General features: G+C 32.4%; 1 protein-coding gene across 10 annotated transcripts in view; it reads left to right on the forward strand.

Annotated features, from left to right (window-relative positions):
* The window catches only part of dpr10 (defective proboscis extension response 10), a 668864-nt gene that overhangs the window by 588519 nt on the left and 66716 nt on the right, over window positions 1–13629 (forward strand). For 8 of the 10 annotated variants that reach the window (XM_073981530.1, XM_073981529.1, XM_073981534.1 and 5 more), the window contains one exon: window positions 11930–12067. The exons of the other annotated variants lie outside the window; for them this stretch is intronic. In XM_073981530.1, the coding sequence (XP_073837631.1) occupies window positions 11930–12067 (138 nt within the window). The remainder of the gene's footprint in view (window positions 1–11929; window positions 12068–13629) is intronic. 10 annotated transcript variants of the gene reach the window in all.

A 13629-nucleotide genomic window follows, 5' to 3' on the forward strand; every position in this document is an offset into this window, starting at 1 on the left:
TGCTTAGCACAAAGTGATATTTCTACGAGAAAATGGTTGTAATATGGACTTCGGGTTCCCGCTACACAAAATTTCGGAAAAGTGCTGATTAGGACCTCCTCTCGAATTTAATTTTCTTTAATGTATTTTTACAAAGGCCATTTTTAGGAATTTGTTGAATTTATGTTCGTTTTCATCAAACACCACATTTTGACTTTGCCTGCTGCTGGGATTGAACATTCGAACATTAAAGGTTCTTTAACCGCTTACGTGTACACTAATTACTTATCCTGTATTTTGCTATCAAAAACATGTTTGCCGACGGTGAGCGTTGAAACACACGCTCAGTGCCATCGTACTCATTACTGAGTAATAAGTAAAGTAAGCAATTTTGCTTTGAAAAATTACTGGCAATGCAGATGTTGCTTGCTTGTTTAGAATACTTTAGAATGGGTTATTGGGATCATGTGGCGTCCAAATTGTTGCTTGTTATTTTCTTGACCTGAATAAATTTTTATGATCAAGTTAAATTTTGAACAAACCTTAGTCTTAAATCTACTCTGCATTAGGGATAGGTCGAAGTCTATTTTCGATTAATCAAATAATAGACTATTTGCATAAGTCTAAAAATCGTAGTCGACTTTTATCTGGAGGGAAAATCGAATAATCGATTATCTTGTGATCGAGTATGCCAATAGATTGTTGACTTGGTGGTTTTACAGATCCAAAAGAAAACTCCAACATCGACGAATAGTATATTATAATCGATTTTCTGTGGTTATAAAAAAGTCGAGTTTCAAGACAACTCATTTTATTTGTAATATTTTTTTGAGATCCTATTTTATTAAAAAACAGGCATAACAAAACAGCACTCTAATAGTACGTTTATATATAACCGGATTTAACAAATCCACTGGGTCTCAAATATCAATTCCTTTGAGTATACGTCAAATAAATCTTCATTAAGAAGGTTAACCCTGCAAAAGGCTATAAAATAAAAATGGCCTAAAATGTACATTTTATATATGGCGAAAAACAAAAATTTTTTACAATCGATGAATCCGAGTTTCACCCTTTCAGAATTCGCGAACTGTTAACATATTCTATATAGTATGATATACATTCTTTAAACTGAAGTGTTTTAGGAGGAATCCCATAAGGTCGACCATTAAAATTAATTTACGTGGAAGCTGTGTTGGCATCAATGTAGAAAAATTGGTAAAAATGGGTTGAAGCCAACAAGTTTTTTTATGCTCCCTTCCGATTTTAGACTTAACCTTACATTTTATAGACATATGCCCAAAGAAAGACTCAAAGAATACTTCATGGGCAATATGATACTAGTGTATCATTTTTCGATATATCCACTGCATCCACCTAAAATTGATGCTGACATTTTGAAGCCGGAATTTCGGGGTTTTTTGAATGCAACAAGATAATATTCAAAACTCACATTAGGATTATAAAACACGTGATTCTACGTCGTTTAATGCATATCTCATGAGTGTGCTCCTTACAGCATCCTAGTAATTGGAGTCTAAAGGCCAATGTTTGATGCGTGATTTTTTTAAAAAAAAAACTTATTTTTGCGTTTAAAATTTACAAGTGCCATTCAATTTCCTTTGTACCCCGCGTGAATTTAGTTTTTTTACGCGACGGATCTAATGAGACCTTCCGCGATCGAATCCATCCACTAAAACCGCGGATATGGATACCCTGAAAATAGGAAAAGCAGCAAAAAATTATTTCGACAAATCCGCGTACTAAACCGCGATTTTCTTGAATTTTTTTTACGTAAATGGAATCCTTTATACGCGATTATAATATTTGCGAAAACGCGTGTCATAAATTACAGAGATTCGCGTGTAATATGGGTTTTTCACCAAAAATAGAATGTGGAGGCACATCCGCGGTTCTTGAAGAATCTAATTAAAATTTGTATATTTGGACGTATTTTTGATAGGCGCTGACGAAACCGGATGCGCATCAAAATCGTATGCACATTGCGCGACTTTTACCAACTTTAAGGTTTTTTGCGGTGTATGATGCAACTGGTGGCACACAATGGCCCCTGAGTGAAACATCGAAACATGCATAAATTTTGACAGAGATTGATTCGCTGTATCCAAAAACGGGTGCGCATGAAACGACTTTAACTAATTTGCGAATAACAGGCTTTTTAATTATAATATTAATTGAATGATTGTAATTTCAATATTACTCTTAATTTCCTACCCTTATAAGTTATCACAGTAATCAGTTAAACTCTCGCGATGGTAAACCATATGTTTTGATGAAGTTTTAACTGTATACATTCATTATTCTATGGGATTTTAGCAAAATAGTTGGAGAACTCCCAAATATTTTTTTTTAATTTTTAGAATCAAACCAAAAAAATATTTGCAACAATATTTTCCAACAATAAGTTTTTCTCTTTTGTTGTTGCTATAATATGCAATTTATGTACCCAATCTCTATAAATTTGGTATCATATTTTTCTACGCATTGTCTAGATTCCGCATATATTCTTTAATTTATTTTTTGAGGGTTTGTACGGATTCTGGGACAGGATAATTTGGATTTACTTCAAAATTTTTTTATTATTCGTTGACATTCCGCGAAAATAATAATAAATTTAATAACTATTTAAACATCTACGAATAGATATGGACTGCTGTTAACGATTTATGCATACATTTTCTCATAACAACAAAAAAGATATTTTTAAATATTTTTTCTTTATATGAGAATAAAAACCGCTATAACTTTTGCGCGCATTGGCCAATTTCGTGAACGCGAGCAGATTTGAAACCTTTACCTCTGTACCAAAAATCGTAGATGTGCTCGTAAAAAAAATTTTAATTTTTTTCAAATGGAATTGTAAAGGAATTTTGTTATTCGCCATATATTTTTTATATTATATGGATCGCAAATTCTTTGAATGATACGTAAAGTAGTGGTAGTGTTCGGAATACATTGTAGATGGCGTGCTAATGGCGTAATTCAATTTATTGTTCAATTATTTCAGTTATTTTAAAAATTAGATATTAAAAATAGGCTGTTATTTTCAAAAAAGGTACGGACGCATTTTAATAACAAAGACAGGCTTGCATAATTAATATTATGATAACATAAATTTTTTGAGGTTTATGACGTTTACTACGTTTTATACGTTTTCTACCGGTATGTGACGTTTTCGACGTTTAAAACTTTCTTACCGTCGCAAAACCTAAAAAATCGTCATACAGACCATCTCTGAATATCACATATGCATTTTAAATTTTCTTTACAACACATTCATACATATGTACCCACACACATGTGTATCTACATAGTTCTTACGTACAAACCTTAAGAGTTTTTACATGTTTCAAATTTGCAATTACATTTTTTCACTTAGAACATTAACAATTCAAATCTTGTGCTCCCCTAATTTAGTTCAAGTCCCAAAATGACGTACTAAGCAAATTACTCGCCCCAAGCTGTGTTCCCCAGCTTATGTTTTTGCTGTTGTATAAACTGAATTAGGACCAATTAAAACCGACCGCCATACCACCCATTTGTTTAGTTCCTTTAAAGTTCTAACAATTTGTACCAACAATATTCAAACACGTACTTTGTTCGTATCCACTAAGGGCCTATTATTGTACATTACATTCATAAATGAGTTTGTACTTAGTTACTTGTACTATGGTGGGTCGGTATGCTGGGAATGATGGCACTTCTCTCCTCGTAATGTTTATGCTTCAGAGGAGTTTGTAATTTATGCTGAATATGTAAAGTGCTGTTGACTTTTTGCTATCATTAACCGAGGATCGTCGCATTCTTCTTGGCCATGACATCTAACCCATAAGTGTTTTACGAGTACACAAACATATACAAACATACATATATGCACACCCACGCATATACACAAACATTGTTTTCAGATTTAATTACAATGCAATTTGAATTCAATGTAAAACAAGGCAATTTAAATGTCGTTTCAAGGAAATATAAACAAAAGCCTTTAATCTCCATTGTTGTTGTCGAGTCAAAATGTTACAAAACACAACAGCAGATGAAAACAATTAAACCAAGGCTACACCATTACATACCTACAATAATGCAAATTGGGTGCTCAAAGGCAACAGAATTTTAGAAATGATTTCGAAGGAAAAATCATTTGTATTTTAAGAATGAACTGAGGATGTGCGGTAATCGTTAAACTTCGCGAAAAATCGTACACAATCTTAATGTACTTGTATCTTTAATCAGATTTAATTTATCTGCAAATTCGCAATATCTTATACTTATTGAAAGTACTGATTTTATATTTAAAGATAATACAGTTAAAACATTAAAACATATTAACTTGATAATATTTTGTTGACTTGTTGTTGTTGCAGCACTTAAAATGAATAGATATTTATAATTCACAGTTTAATACGGAATCTATAAATATCACATACTCTACCAAAATGTGTTTGTAGTAATATACCAGCAACAACACGACGGGGAAGTCACAGAACTTTAAACAAACAAGTCTACACACAATACAATCGGAGCATTCCCTTGTCGGACTGTTGTAATCACTACTCCACGGGTAGCTTCCAGGTGACACCACAGGGTGGTCAGTGTTCTGTTACGATGTAAGAAAAACAAAAGGCCAAAAATTTCATGTGTTGGTATTTTCATTTGGGATGACGACATCTTTTTCGTTCATGCGACATTGTTTTCAAATTTTATTGAAGCTACTTTCATTTATTACAAAGAGAAATTTTGAAAACAATGTTTTGCTTGAATTTTGAAAGCAATGACTCTGTTCCAGAACCTGCAAGAATCTACAATTTTTTACTACGATAACATTTTTTCCTTCATGTTATCGAAAAAAAACAGTAGAAATTAGTAGATTCTTGCTGTTCTTGAATAAGTTCTTGCAAAATAACATCGAGGAAAATATTTGTAGGCAAAAAAGAAGACAAAACAAGAGCATAGTTTTCCCAGTAAAAAATAAATTCAAAATTCAATTATATGATCATCATCGTCTAATCGGACAAACATAAAATAAATGAATTTTGTTTTAATAAATATTAAAGCAAGGATGCTGAAATTAAATCAGTTCAGATCCAGATATGTGTAGCTCTCAAGCCTTTTGCTGAATCTCCGATAATGGTTGATACGATTCTCCAAATACTTGGTCAAAGATGTAGGGGAAACCCTTAACAATACCGGAAATCAGCTTTCTAAGGGGGCTATACCATAATATGAACCTATGTTGACAAGTTTTGTGATCACTAGGGGGTTCAAGTGTTAAATTGCAGGAAGTTTCATTAAAAATTTAACAAAAGTCATCAAAGCCAACAAAGACATAGAGCTATGTTGACAATTTTTAATGTAGAAATTTTTTTACCACTGAAAAAATATGATATTCTAAATCAATTATTGCAGACGCCCGAGTGATTGGAACAGACGGAGAGTATTTTATCCTGATCAATAATATATATGGGAATTCCTGAGTGAAATCTGACAATTTTTCACAATGGGGTTTTTGAATTCCTTTATTTCTAGCTGTGGTGATGCTGCTCAAAGGTTTCAGAGATTGATGCTTTTACCTTGAAGCAAAACCTCCATTTCGAAAAAAAACTTATCTTTTAAATTTTCAGTTATTTGCCGTGTAAGACGTCGGTACCTTACTGACGTTTTTTGTTGAGAGCGAATCGGTGAAGTATTTAGGTATTACCCTACAAAGCAATTTGTCGTGGAATTTGCATATTGATGAAGTAAAGAAGAAAATTGCACCTGCTATAGGAGTATTATACAAATTAAAGAGGAAATTAAGCGTGGAAACTAAATATTTAATTTTCAATTCCTTAATATATTCTCATATAATGTATTTAACAAGTATTTATGGATTCAATAATAGCAATTCAAATTTTAAATCTCTTCAAACACTCCAGAACAAAGCATTAAAACTTGTGCACAATCTACCATTTCTTTTTCCTACAAATATTTTGTATCTTAACGTTGTTAAAAATGTACAACAAATCCAATACATATACTAGTATCAAATTCTTCTATATGTATTTAAATCAATTAATAATATTGGCCACAGCTCTACAGAGTTCAGACAAAATCAAAACAATTTCAATACCAGACATCAATCGGATCTATGCGTACCGAGGTGCAGGTTTGAAAAAACTAAGCAGCGAATTGATTACGTCGGTAGCAAATTATTCAACGAATTACCACCATCCATTAGAAGCATTGAAAGAATTTCGTCTTTTAAGCAGGCTTGCAAGATGTTCTTAAAAAATAAGTATGAAAATTCATTAATGTAAATTAACTTTTTTAATTTTTTATTAATAAATTAATGTACCTATGATTATGAAAGTTGTCAATAGCCTCTACAATGCCGATTTGGCGCTGAGGCAAACTTTAAATGTATATATGGAATGAAATGAAATAAAATTAAAAAACAAAAAAAAACTTCAAGATATCATACTTAAGTGTCAACTTCTTCTGTTTTGCTTTGTTAAGTACCGTTATAAATTACAAAAAAAATTGCTGGAATATTCAAATATGGTACGTTTAGAGACAATTTGCTGAATTGTCATTGAAATTTGTTGATATCGATTTTTTGATTTTTTTCGCAGGTTGGAACCATAATGCGTTGGGTACCTATACACACATTCTAGGCGGTAACTCTGTTGTCTGATTACGTATATCAACATGACTGCAATCAAGGGACGGGTCAAGAGGTCCTCTCCCAAATGTTAGCTATTTGACCGAAAGTGCATTTCAAAAATAAAGATATAGGCTGTATGTACACTATTTCAATTGGCAAAGCAACCTTTTATACCCTTTTCGCATTGCGGTGTAGGATATAAGGATGTGTTCCAAATTTTGTTCAAATCAGACCAGACACTACACAACACCATCATCGTTCATGGTGTGAACGATAACTCTCGAAGGGAGCGATTGGTTTGGTCCAAACTTTTCACATTGTATTATCCCTTCCAGATATATATCTGGCTCGATGGTCTATATCGGTCCACTTCTTCGGGTAACTCCCACACAAAATTCGGATAAAGTAAATCTTATGAGCTCCTCGCGGATCGTTTTAAAACTTGTTCAGTAGGTTGTCCTTGCGGCTCCCTTTACGACGGTATAATTTTTTTCTTGCGCAAGTCCATACTTCCGGAGGTATAAGCCTAAAAGCTCCATGAAACCCTGACGGCACCAACCAAAATGGCAAACTCGCAATATAATTCTCGCAGGGAGTTTCTGATTGGTGCAGACTTTGCACATCATATTATTTCATCCAGTCTTGTATCAGGTTGGAATATGGACTATATCGATCCACTCCTTCGGGTACCCCAAACACAAAATTCGGAAGAATTGAAGATTAAAAGCCCCTCTTGCATCGTTTTGATTCTTTTTTCAGTAGGTTGTTCTAGCGGCCTCATTTACAACGGTACAATTTTTTCCGGAGTAAGTCAATACTTCCTGAGATAATGGCCCAAAAGCTGCAAAACACTGCCGGCACATACTAAAATGGCTATTGTGCAAGATAGCTCTAAAAATTTTTCCAAAATTTCGTCTAAACTCAGTTTAATGTAATTTAATATTTCGAGTCCTTTATGAAGAAGTTTGGTTACTAAAAATGTTTTCTAGCCACTTTCTCAGGAAGTATGAACTTGACCATAACAAACTTGTACCGTCGTAATAGGGGCTCCATGAACAACTTTTTGCAAAACAATATCCAAACGATTGAAAGGCAGGGGTGGAATGTACCCGAAGGTGCCGAACAATATTGTCCATATCTACAATGTCTGGCCAAATGGGTTACTCCCTTCGTTGTCATGGTAATGACTAGAAAAAATTTCATTCATTTTGTGACCTCTACTTAGATTTCAACAGAAATACAGAGGGACATACTTTAACCGACCTAGAATTGTATGCTGGAATATATATGGGGAATTCTGAGTGAAATCGCACACTTTTGGTTTTTGTTTTCCCTTATTTTTTGCTGTATTGATGCTGCTCATCAGAAAAACACTCAGCATATTTTCTGCCTTTTTTTTGTCTAACTTTTCTGGAGATATAGCGCCTTGAAAAAGTCGAATTCTGTAAGAACTATATGCAAAGAAATACTAATAAATTCTTTTATTTGTTTTGAATTTTTTGTTTTTTTTTATCAGCTATACATATACTACAAAATAGAAAAAATGCACAGTGGGCTTGGATAAAAATTTCGCGATTTAATATTTAAAAACAATTTTTATCAGTGATTGTACTCTTCGATTTTCTTGAATTTTTTGTATTTTACTACGTTTAGTTAAAGAAGTTTTAAGTTCTATCTGGTAGTGATATTCAAATAATTGCTATTATTTAAATTTTTTTAAATTTATCTATAAAGATATTAGTCTATGTTGTGAAGTTATTGTTGACATTTGGACTTTATTTTCGTTTATTTTAATTTGGTTTGAGGTCATTTCAAAAATTAAAAATAAATTGGTTTTTTTGTTTTTATTTTATTATTTTTATTATTCCAATATTTCGATCATCTTTGATGATCATCCTCAGGGATTGACTTAAAAAAAAACAAGAACATTTGTTTTATAAAAATATAAACAAAAGAAGTAGAAAATTTATAATTACATTGAAATTTTTCTTTTTCTGTTTAACACAACAATTTCATCTTCCACTCGTCACGAATTGCAAATATCAACTAAATTTTTGGTGTTTTTCAACAAGGCTTCGGTATATCTGTGCACAGTGTTCTGTATCCGTTTTATAGTTCATTCTATTTTCAATAGGAACATTTATGATATGCAACATTTCTAGCATATACCTTCTTTTGTAGTTAGACTCTTGTGTCAAAATGTCCACCTCCTTAAAATTGGGTGTATGCCCTGTTAAAGCGCAATGCGTTCCAAAGGTCTGCTTTTTGCCATTTGATCAGACTTGTGACCACTTATCCTCGTTTTTAGCTTTGTCTTCGTAGTACCAACATAAACCTTTCGGCATATGTTGGAATTGTCACCATTGCACTTGATTTTATAAACTAGATTTGATTTTTCATCAGGAGGTATTTTAGATTTAGTGCGACTGAAGAATTTGTTATTAATGCTGTTACTTTTTAGTGCGATTTGATATTTGTTTTTGTCATACAAATTTGAGTTTGAAAAACGCTAAGAGAAGCCAGGTACATATGTAGATTTTTTGTAAATTTTCTCAGTTTTTGGTTCAATATTGCCATTTTTGTTGTTTTTCACATTTTTTTATTAGTTCGTCAATGGTTTTAATAGGAAAATCGTTCATCCTAAGAATTTTTTGGACAATTTTTAGGTTTTTATGATGGAATTTCTTGTCACTGATACTTAATACTCTTGTTGCAGTATTGATTTTTATGCGTCGGGGGTGTTTTGAGTGAAAATTGATTATTCTACCGGACGCAGTAGGTTTTTGGTACCAATCTAGCAATAATATGTTACATTGTCTATGTATGATTGAGTCAAGGTATAGGAGTTGTTTATTGGATTCGCACTCCATAGTGAAACGCAGTTGTATATTGTATCAGTTGAGTGTATTGAGGGTGTTTTCAATTTCATTTCTCTTTACGACGCAAAAAATGTCATCAACATATTTAGTTAGAAGTCGTGGTTTGACCGTCAATTTATTCATACTCTCGTCAAGTAATCTTTCCATGACGATATCGGCAATTATGGGCGAAATTGGTGATCCCATTGGCATCCCTTTTTGCTGCTCATATATCTTGTCATTATATATAAAATATTTTATTTTAATAATATATTTTATTTAATAATATATTATTTTATTTTAATAAAAAAAGAAAAATTCCTAAATACAACAGCAACACAAATGTTATTAAATATAACTTTTATTTTTATCGTAAAATAACAAATGTGTCACACTGGTTGATTTAAAGGAAAATTTTATTGACAAATTAAAAAAAAATAGTCAGGCTTAATTCCACAGTCGTTGTTTTAATTTTTATTAAAAACAACTTTAAAACAACTGCATTTTTTGAAAAACAAAATAGTTCATCCCAAATAAAAAACGCCAACCCTCCTAATTGTGAGACCGGGCACCACGAAATGTTGTTTATTGCTGTAGTATGCAATGCCAACAAATTAGTTATGTGTTTTTTAGTTGAGAATCAACGAACGTATATAAGCCAGACTATTTTGAAAAACAAAATAGAAGTCGTCATCCCAAATAAAAAACGCCAACCCTCCTAATTAAAAAAAAATAAATAAGACAAAAATGTAATTATTAGAATCCCACTACAAATTTTGACTTAAAGTTTATGTAATTTATCATAGTTTTATACAAAAACGTCAAAAAATTCATGAATTACATCGCGAATACTGTGCAAAATTTTCTATTTTTTTATAGGATAGCTCATAAAAAAGAACAAAAAATATTTGCTATTTGGACTAATATCACATAAGCTATTATTTCCTTGCATATAGTTTTTAGGTAAATCGGCTTTGGCAAGGTATTAGACAAGAAAGTAAGAAAATATACTAAAATGCTTTTACTGATAAGCAGCATCAACACAGCAAAAAATAACGGAAATTAAAAATCCACTTTTTGCAAAAGATTCCGATAACACTCAGAAATCCCCATGTACTTTTTGAATTCGGGATGACAAATGTAATATGCCCCACATAATAAGTTGGATTGTATAATAATGAATAGTGTGGCCAATAGCTTCCAAATTCCAAAATACATCTTCTATGTGTGCAATATAAACTGATTGTTAGATAATGTGTCTAAAACTTTTGGTTAGATAATGTGTCTACGCTCAAAATTTTGTAAATGTCGAGAATGAATTATGTGTCAGTGGTCGTTCCTTGTGGCCTCTTGACGTTCATGTCTTCATAAGTTAGATACCTTCCAAGCTATTTTCCTGTTTTTGACTAATAAATAAATATATTCCTCCTTCACTGCAGTGTTTAAAATACCTTTTCGGCGTATGTATTTAAAGTTGGAAAAGTATTTTCGATTGCTTGAGTGGAGGTATTCCCCCCTTGGAAAAGTATGTCATATGCGTCACAGTTTCCGACAGGTCATGTCTGGCTATTTAAAAACATGGGATAACGTTTTGCAGCCCCAGAGAGGTCTAAACCCCAAATTTCATTCGTTTCGTTTAAATAATATGACTGAATAAATATCGAAAATCGGGGGTACCGTTCTAAAGGGCCATATCAACCATGGACCAATATGGAGCATTTTCAATACAAAACATCCAGGAAGTAATGAAAACTTCTGTACCATCTTATATGAGCTGTATAAATACCGAAAATCGTGAGGTACCGATCTATAGCGGTTATATCAAAACGTGGACCTATAAGGACAAAATTCTGGAAGAAAGTTTTGTAGCCCCAAAAAAGACTAAATTTAAAATTTTAGCTATATGGATAAGATAATCTGGCAAAAACGGTCAAAAAACCGAAAAGCAGGCAGTACCGTTCTGTGGGGCTATGTCAAAATGTGGACCGATATAGCCCATTTTCAATACTAAACATCGTAGAAGTAATGTAAACTTTTGTACCAAATTATAAAGCTCTACTTTAAATACCTACAGTAGTTTGATTTCAACAGGCGGACGGACAGACGGATTTGGTTATATCGACGTAGAATTTTATATTGAACAGCACCAAATTCTATGTCGTTGTCCCAAATTTAACTGTCGGAAAAGTTTTAAATTGACTCTTAGTCATTGTTTCCTAACTATAACTGTATTCCCTTCACCATATTGGTATTATATGATTTTATTAGCTTTTAATTATTTTGTTTTATTCAATTCAATTTTTAAATATTAATTTTAACTTGTTTTATTTTTATTATGCATTTCTTTATTTAATAAAATTATAATATCTAATATTTTTATTTTGTTTTTTTTTTTCTTTTGCTTTATTTTCCCTTTTTTATTTAGACACTTTAGATTCAGAACAGAATGACATGATGCAACAATTCTACAATGATGAATCATTTATTATAACAAATGATCGTGTCTATCAATCGGGAGATGATGAATTTGCTGGAATGTTTGGACCCTTACAAACTGTTGCCGGTTAGTTATTATTTATATATTGTTATATTATTTTGTATTTATTTCTTTAATTTTGTATTTATATTTTTTAATTTTGTTTACGAATAATTTGGACGTTGTTATATTTAAACAATATACCAAATACATATTTGTATGTTACTATCATTTATTCATTTTTATTGACGTTATTTCACTGTATAATATAGTAGCCTAGCACAAGCTCGTTGTTAAAGTTTAAAAGAAAATATTAAAGAAGGACTATAATCTCTTTGATATCAGATTGCCTTTTGATGTTCTCAGTGAGTAAAAAGTAAGCTTAAAAAAAAAACATTCGCACATCAAAGTCGTTAACAAATGGGTACACAAATTTTGCAGTCATTCTCCGAATTTTGACGTGATCGATACAACCATGGTCGTTCAAACAACCATGGGCTCTCCAAAACCTAAATTACAGCTAATTCTGTCAAAAAATGTACCACTTGGAATACAAAATGCCACATTAATGATAATTTTATTTTAATATGTAGATACTTACTTAGTTGGCACTTTAAGAAAATTGGTCTGAAAAGAGTCCATTTATCTACATGTATTGTTTGGCTTTTCGAATTTGGAATATTGTCTTTTTGATCTCTTCTTCCTGCCTTCCACACGGCCCATTTTTATGACAAGACCTAGCCAATCAAATCCTAGTATCTCGATACGTTTAACTATACTGATGTCTTCGTAGAGCCGATCATACGGTGTCGATTTTCACCGTTAACGTAAATTAGCCCGTAGATTTTCCGAAGAATTTTTCTCTCAAACACTCCCAGCATCACCTATCTGCTTGCGCAAGTACCCAGCCTGCTGAACCATACATTAACACGAGTTGTATTAGTAATCTGTAAAGTTTTATTGTTGTTTGACTTGATAGGATTAAAAACAACTAACGTAAAATCTATTGAAATGAATAGAAATTACGCGAGTTTTCCATTTTGTGGATGTGAGAAATTAAGTCCGTAGTCACACGTACAATTTTTTTCCACAACATCCCATACGGGACAAGGGAGACTTCTCTCATATCAATGAGTGCACCCCGATTCATATTTAGCTCAATGATATGGGACCTACTGCTTATAGCCGAGTCCGAACGGCGTGTCTTAAGACACCACTTGTGGAGAAGTTTTTCAACATTACTGAGGGGTATTTTGCCACCGTTGAATATTTTTGATGTTGCCTGGCCCCACGACCTTCTGCGTGCAAGGCGGGCGTGCATACCATTGCACCACGGTGGTACCCAACAAATTTTTCGGAAAAGTAAATTCTATGTTTGTGTCTTTTTATTAAATAAAACAATTGATTCTTCTCCTTTATTTTTGTATAAAGTACTTGTGCAAAATGTCAACAAAGCATATACATTTCCGCCATTTTTGTTTCCAAAGTAACGGTGCACAGTGGTTAAGAATCGGATTTTCCTGGTCAAAACTCTGTAACTTTTGATCGGATAGAGATAAATTCATAATGCGTTAAAAGCCACCAAATTCGGTCTAGCGATTGCAGTGGAATTCAAGGTCAAAATAAAAAATTTGATTTTTTTCATATTT

The sequence above is a fragment of the Musca autumnalis genome, unplaced genomic scaffold (assembly GCF_047663935.1).
Source record: "Musca autumnalis isolate F117 unplaced genomic scaffold, ASM4766393v1 scaffold_4, whole genome shotgun sequence".
Taxonomy (NCBI): domain Eukaryota; kingdom Metazoa; phylum Arthropoda; class Insecta; order Diptera; family Muscidae; genus Musca; species Musca autumnalis.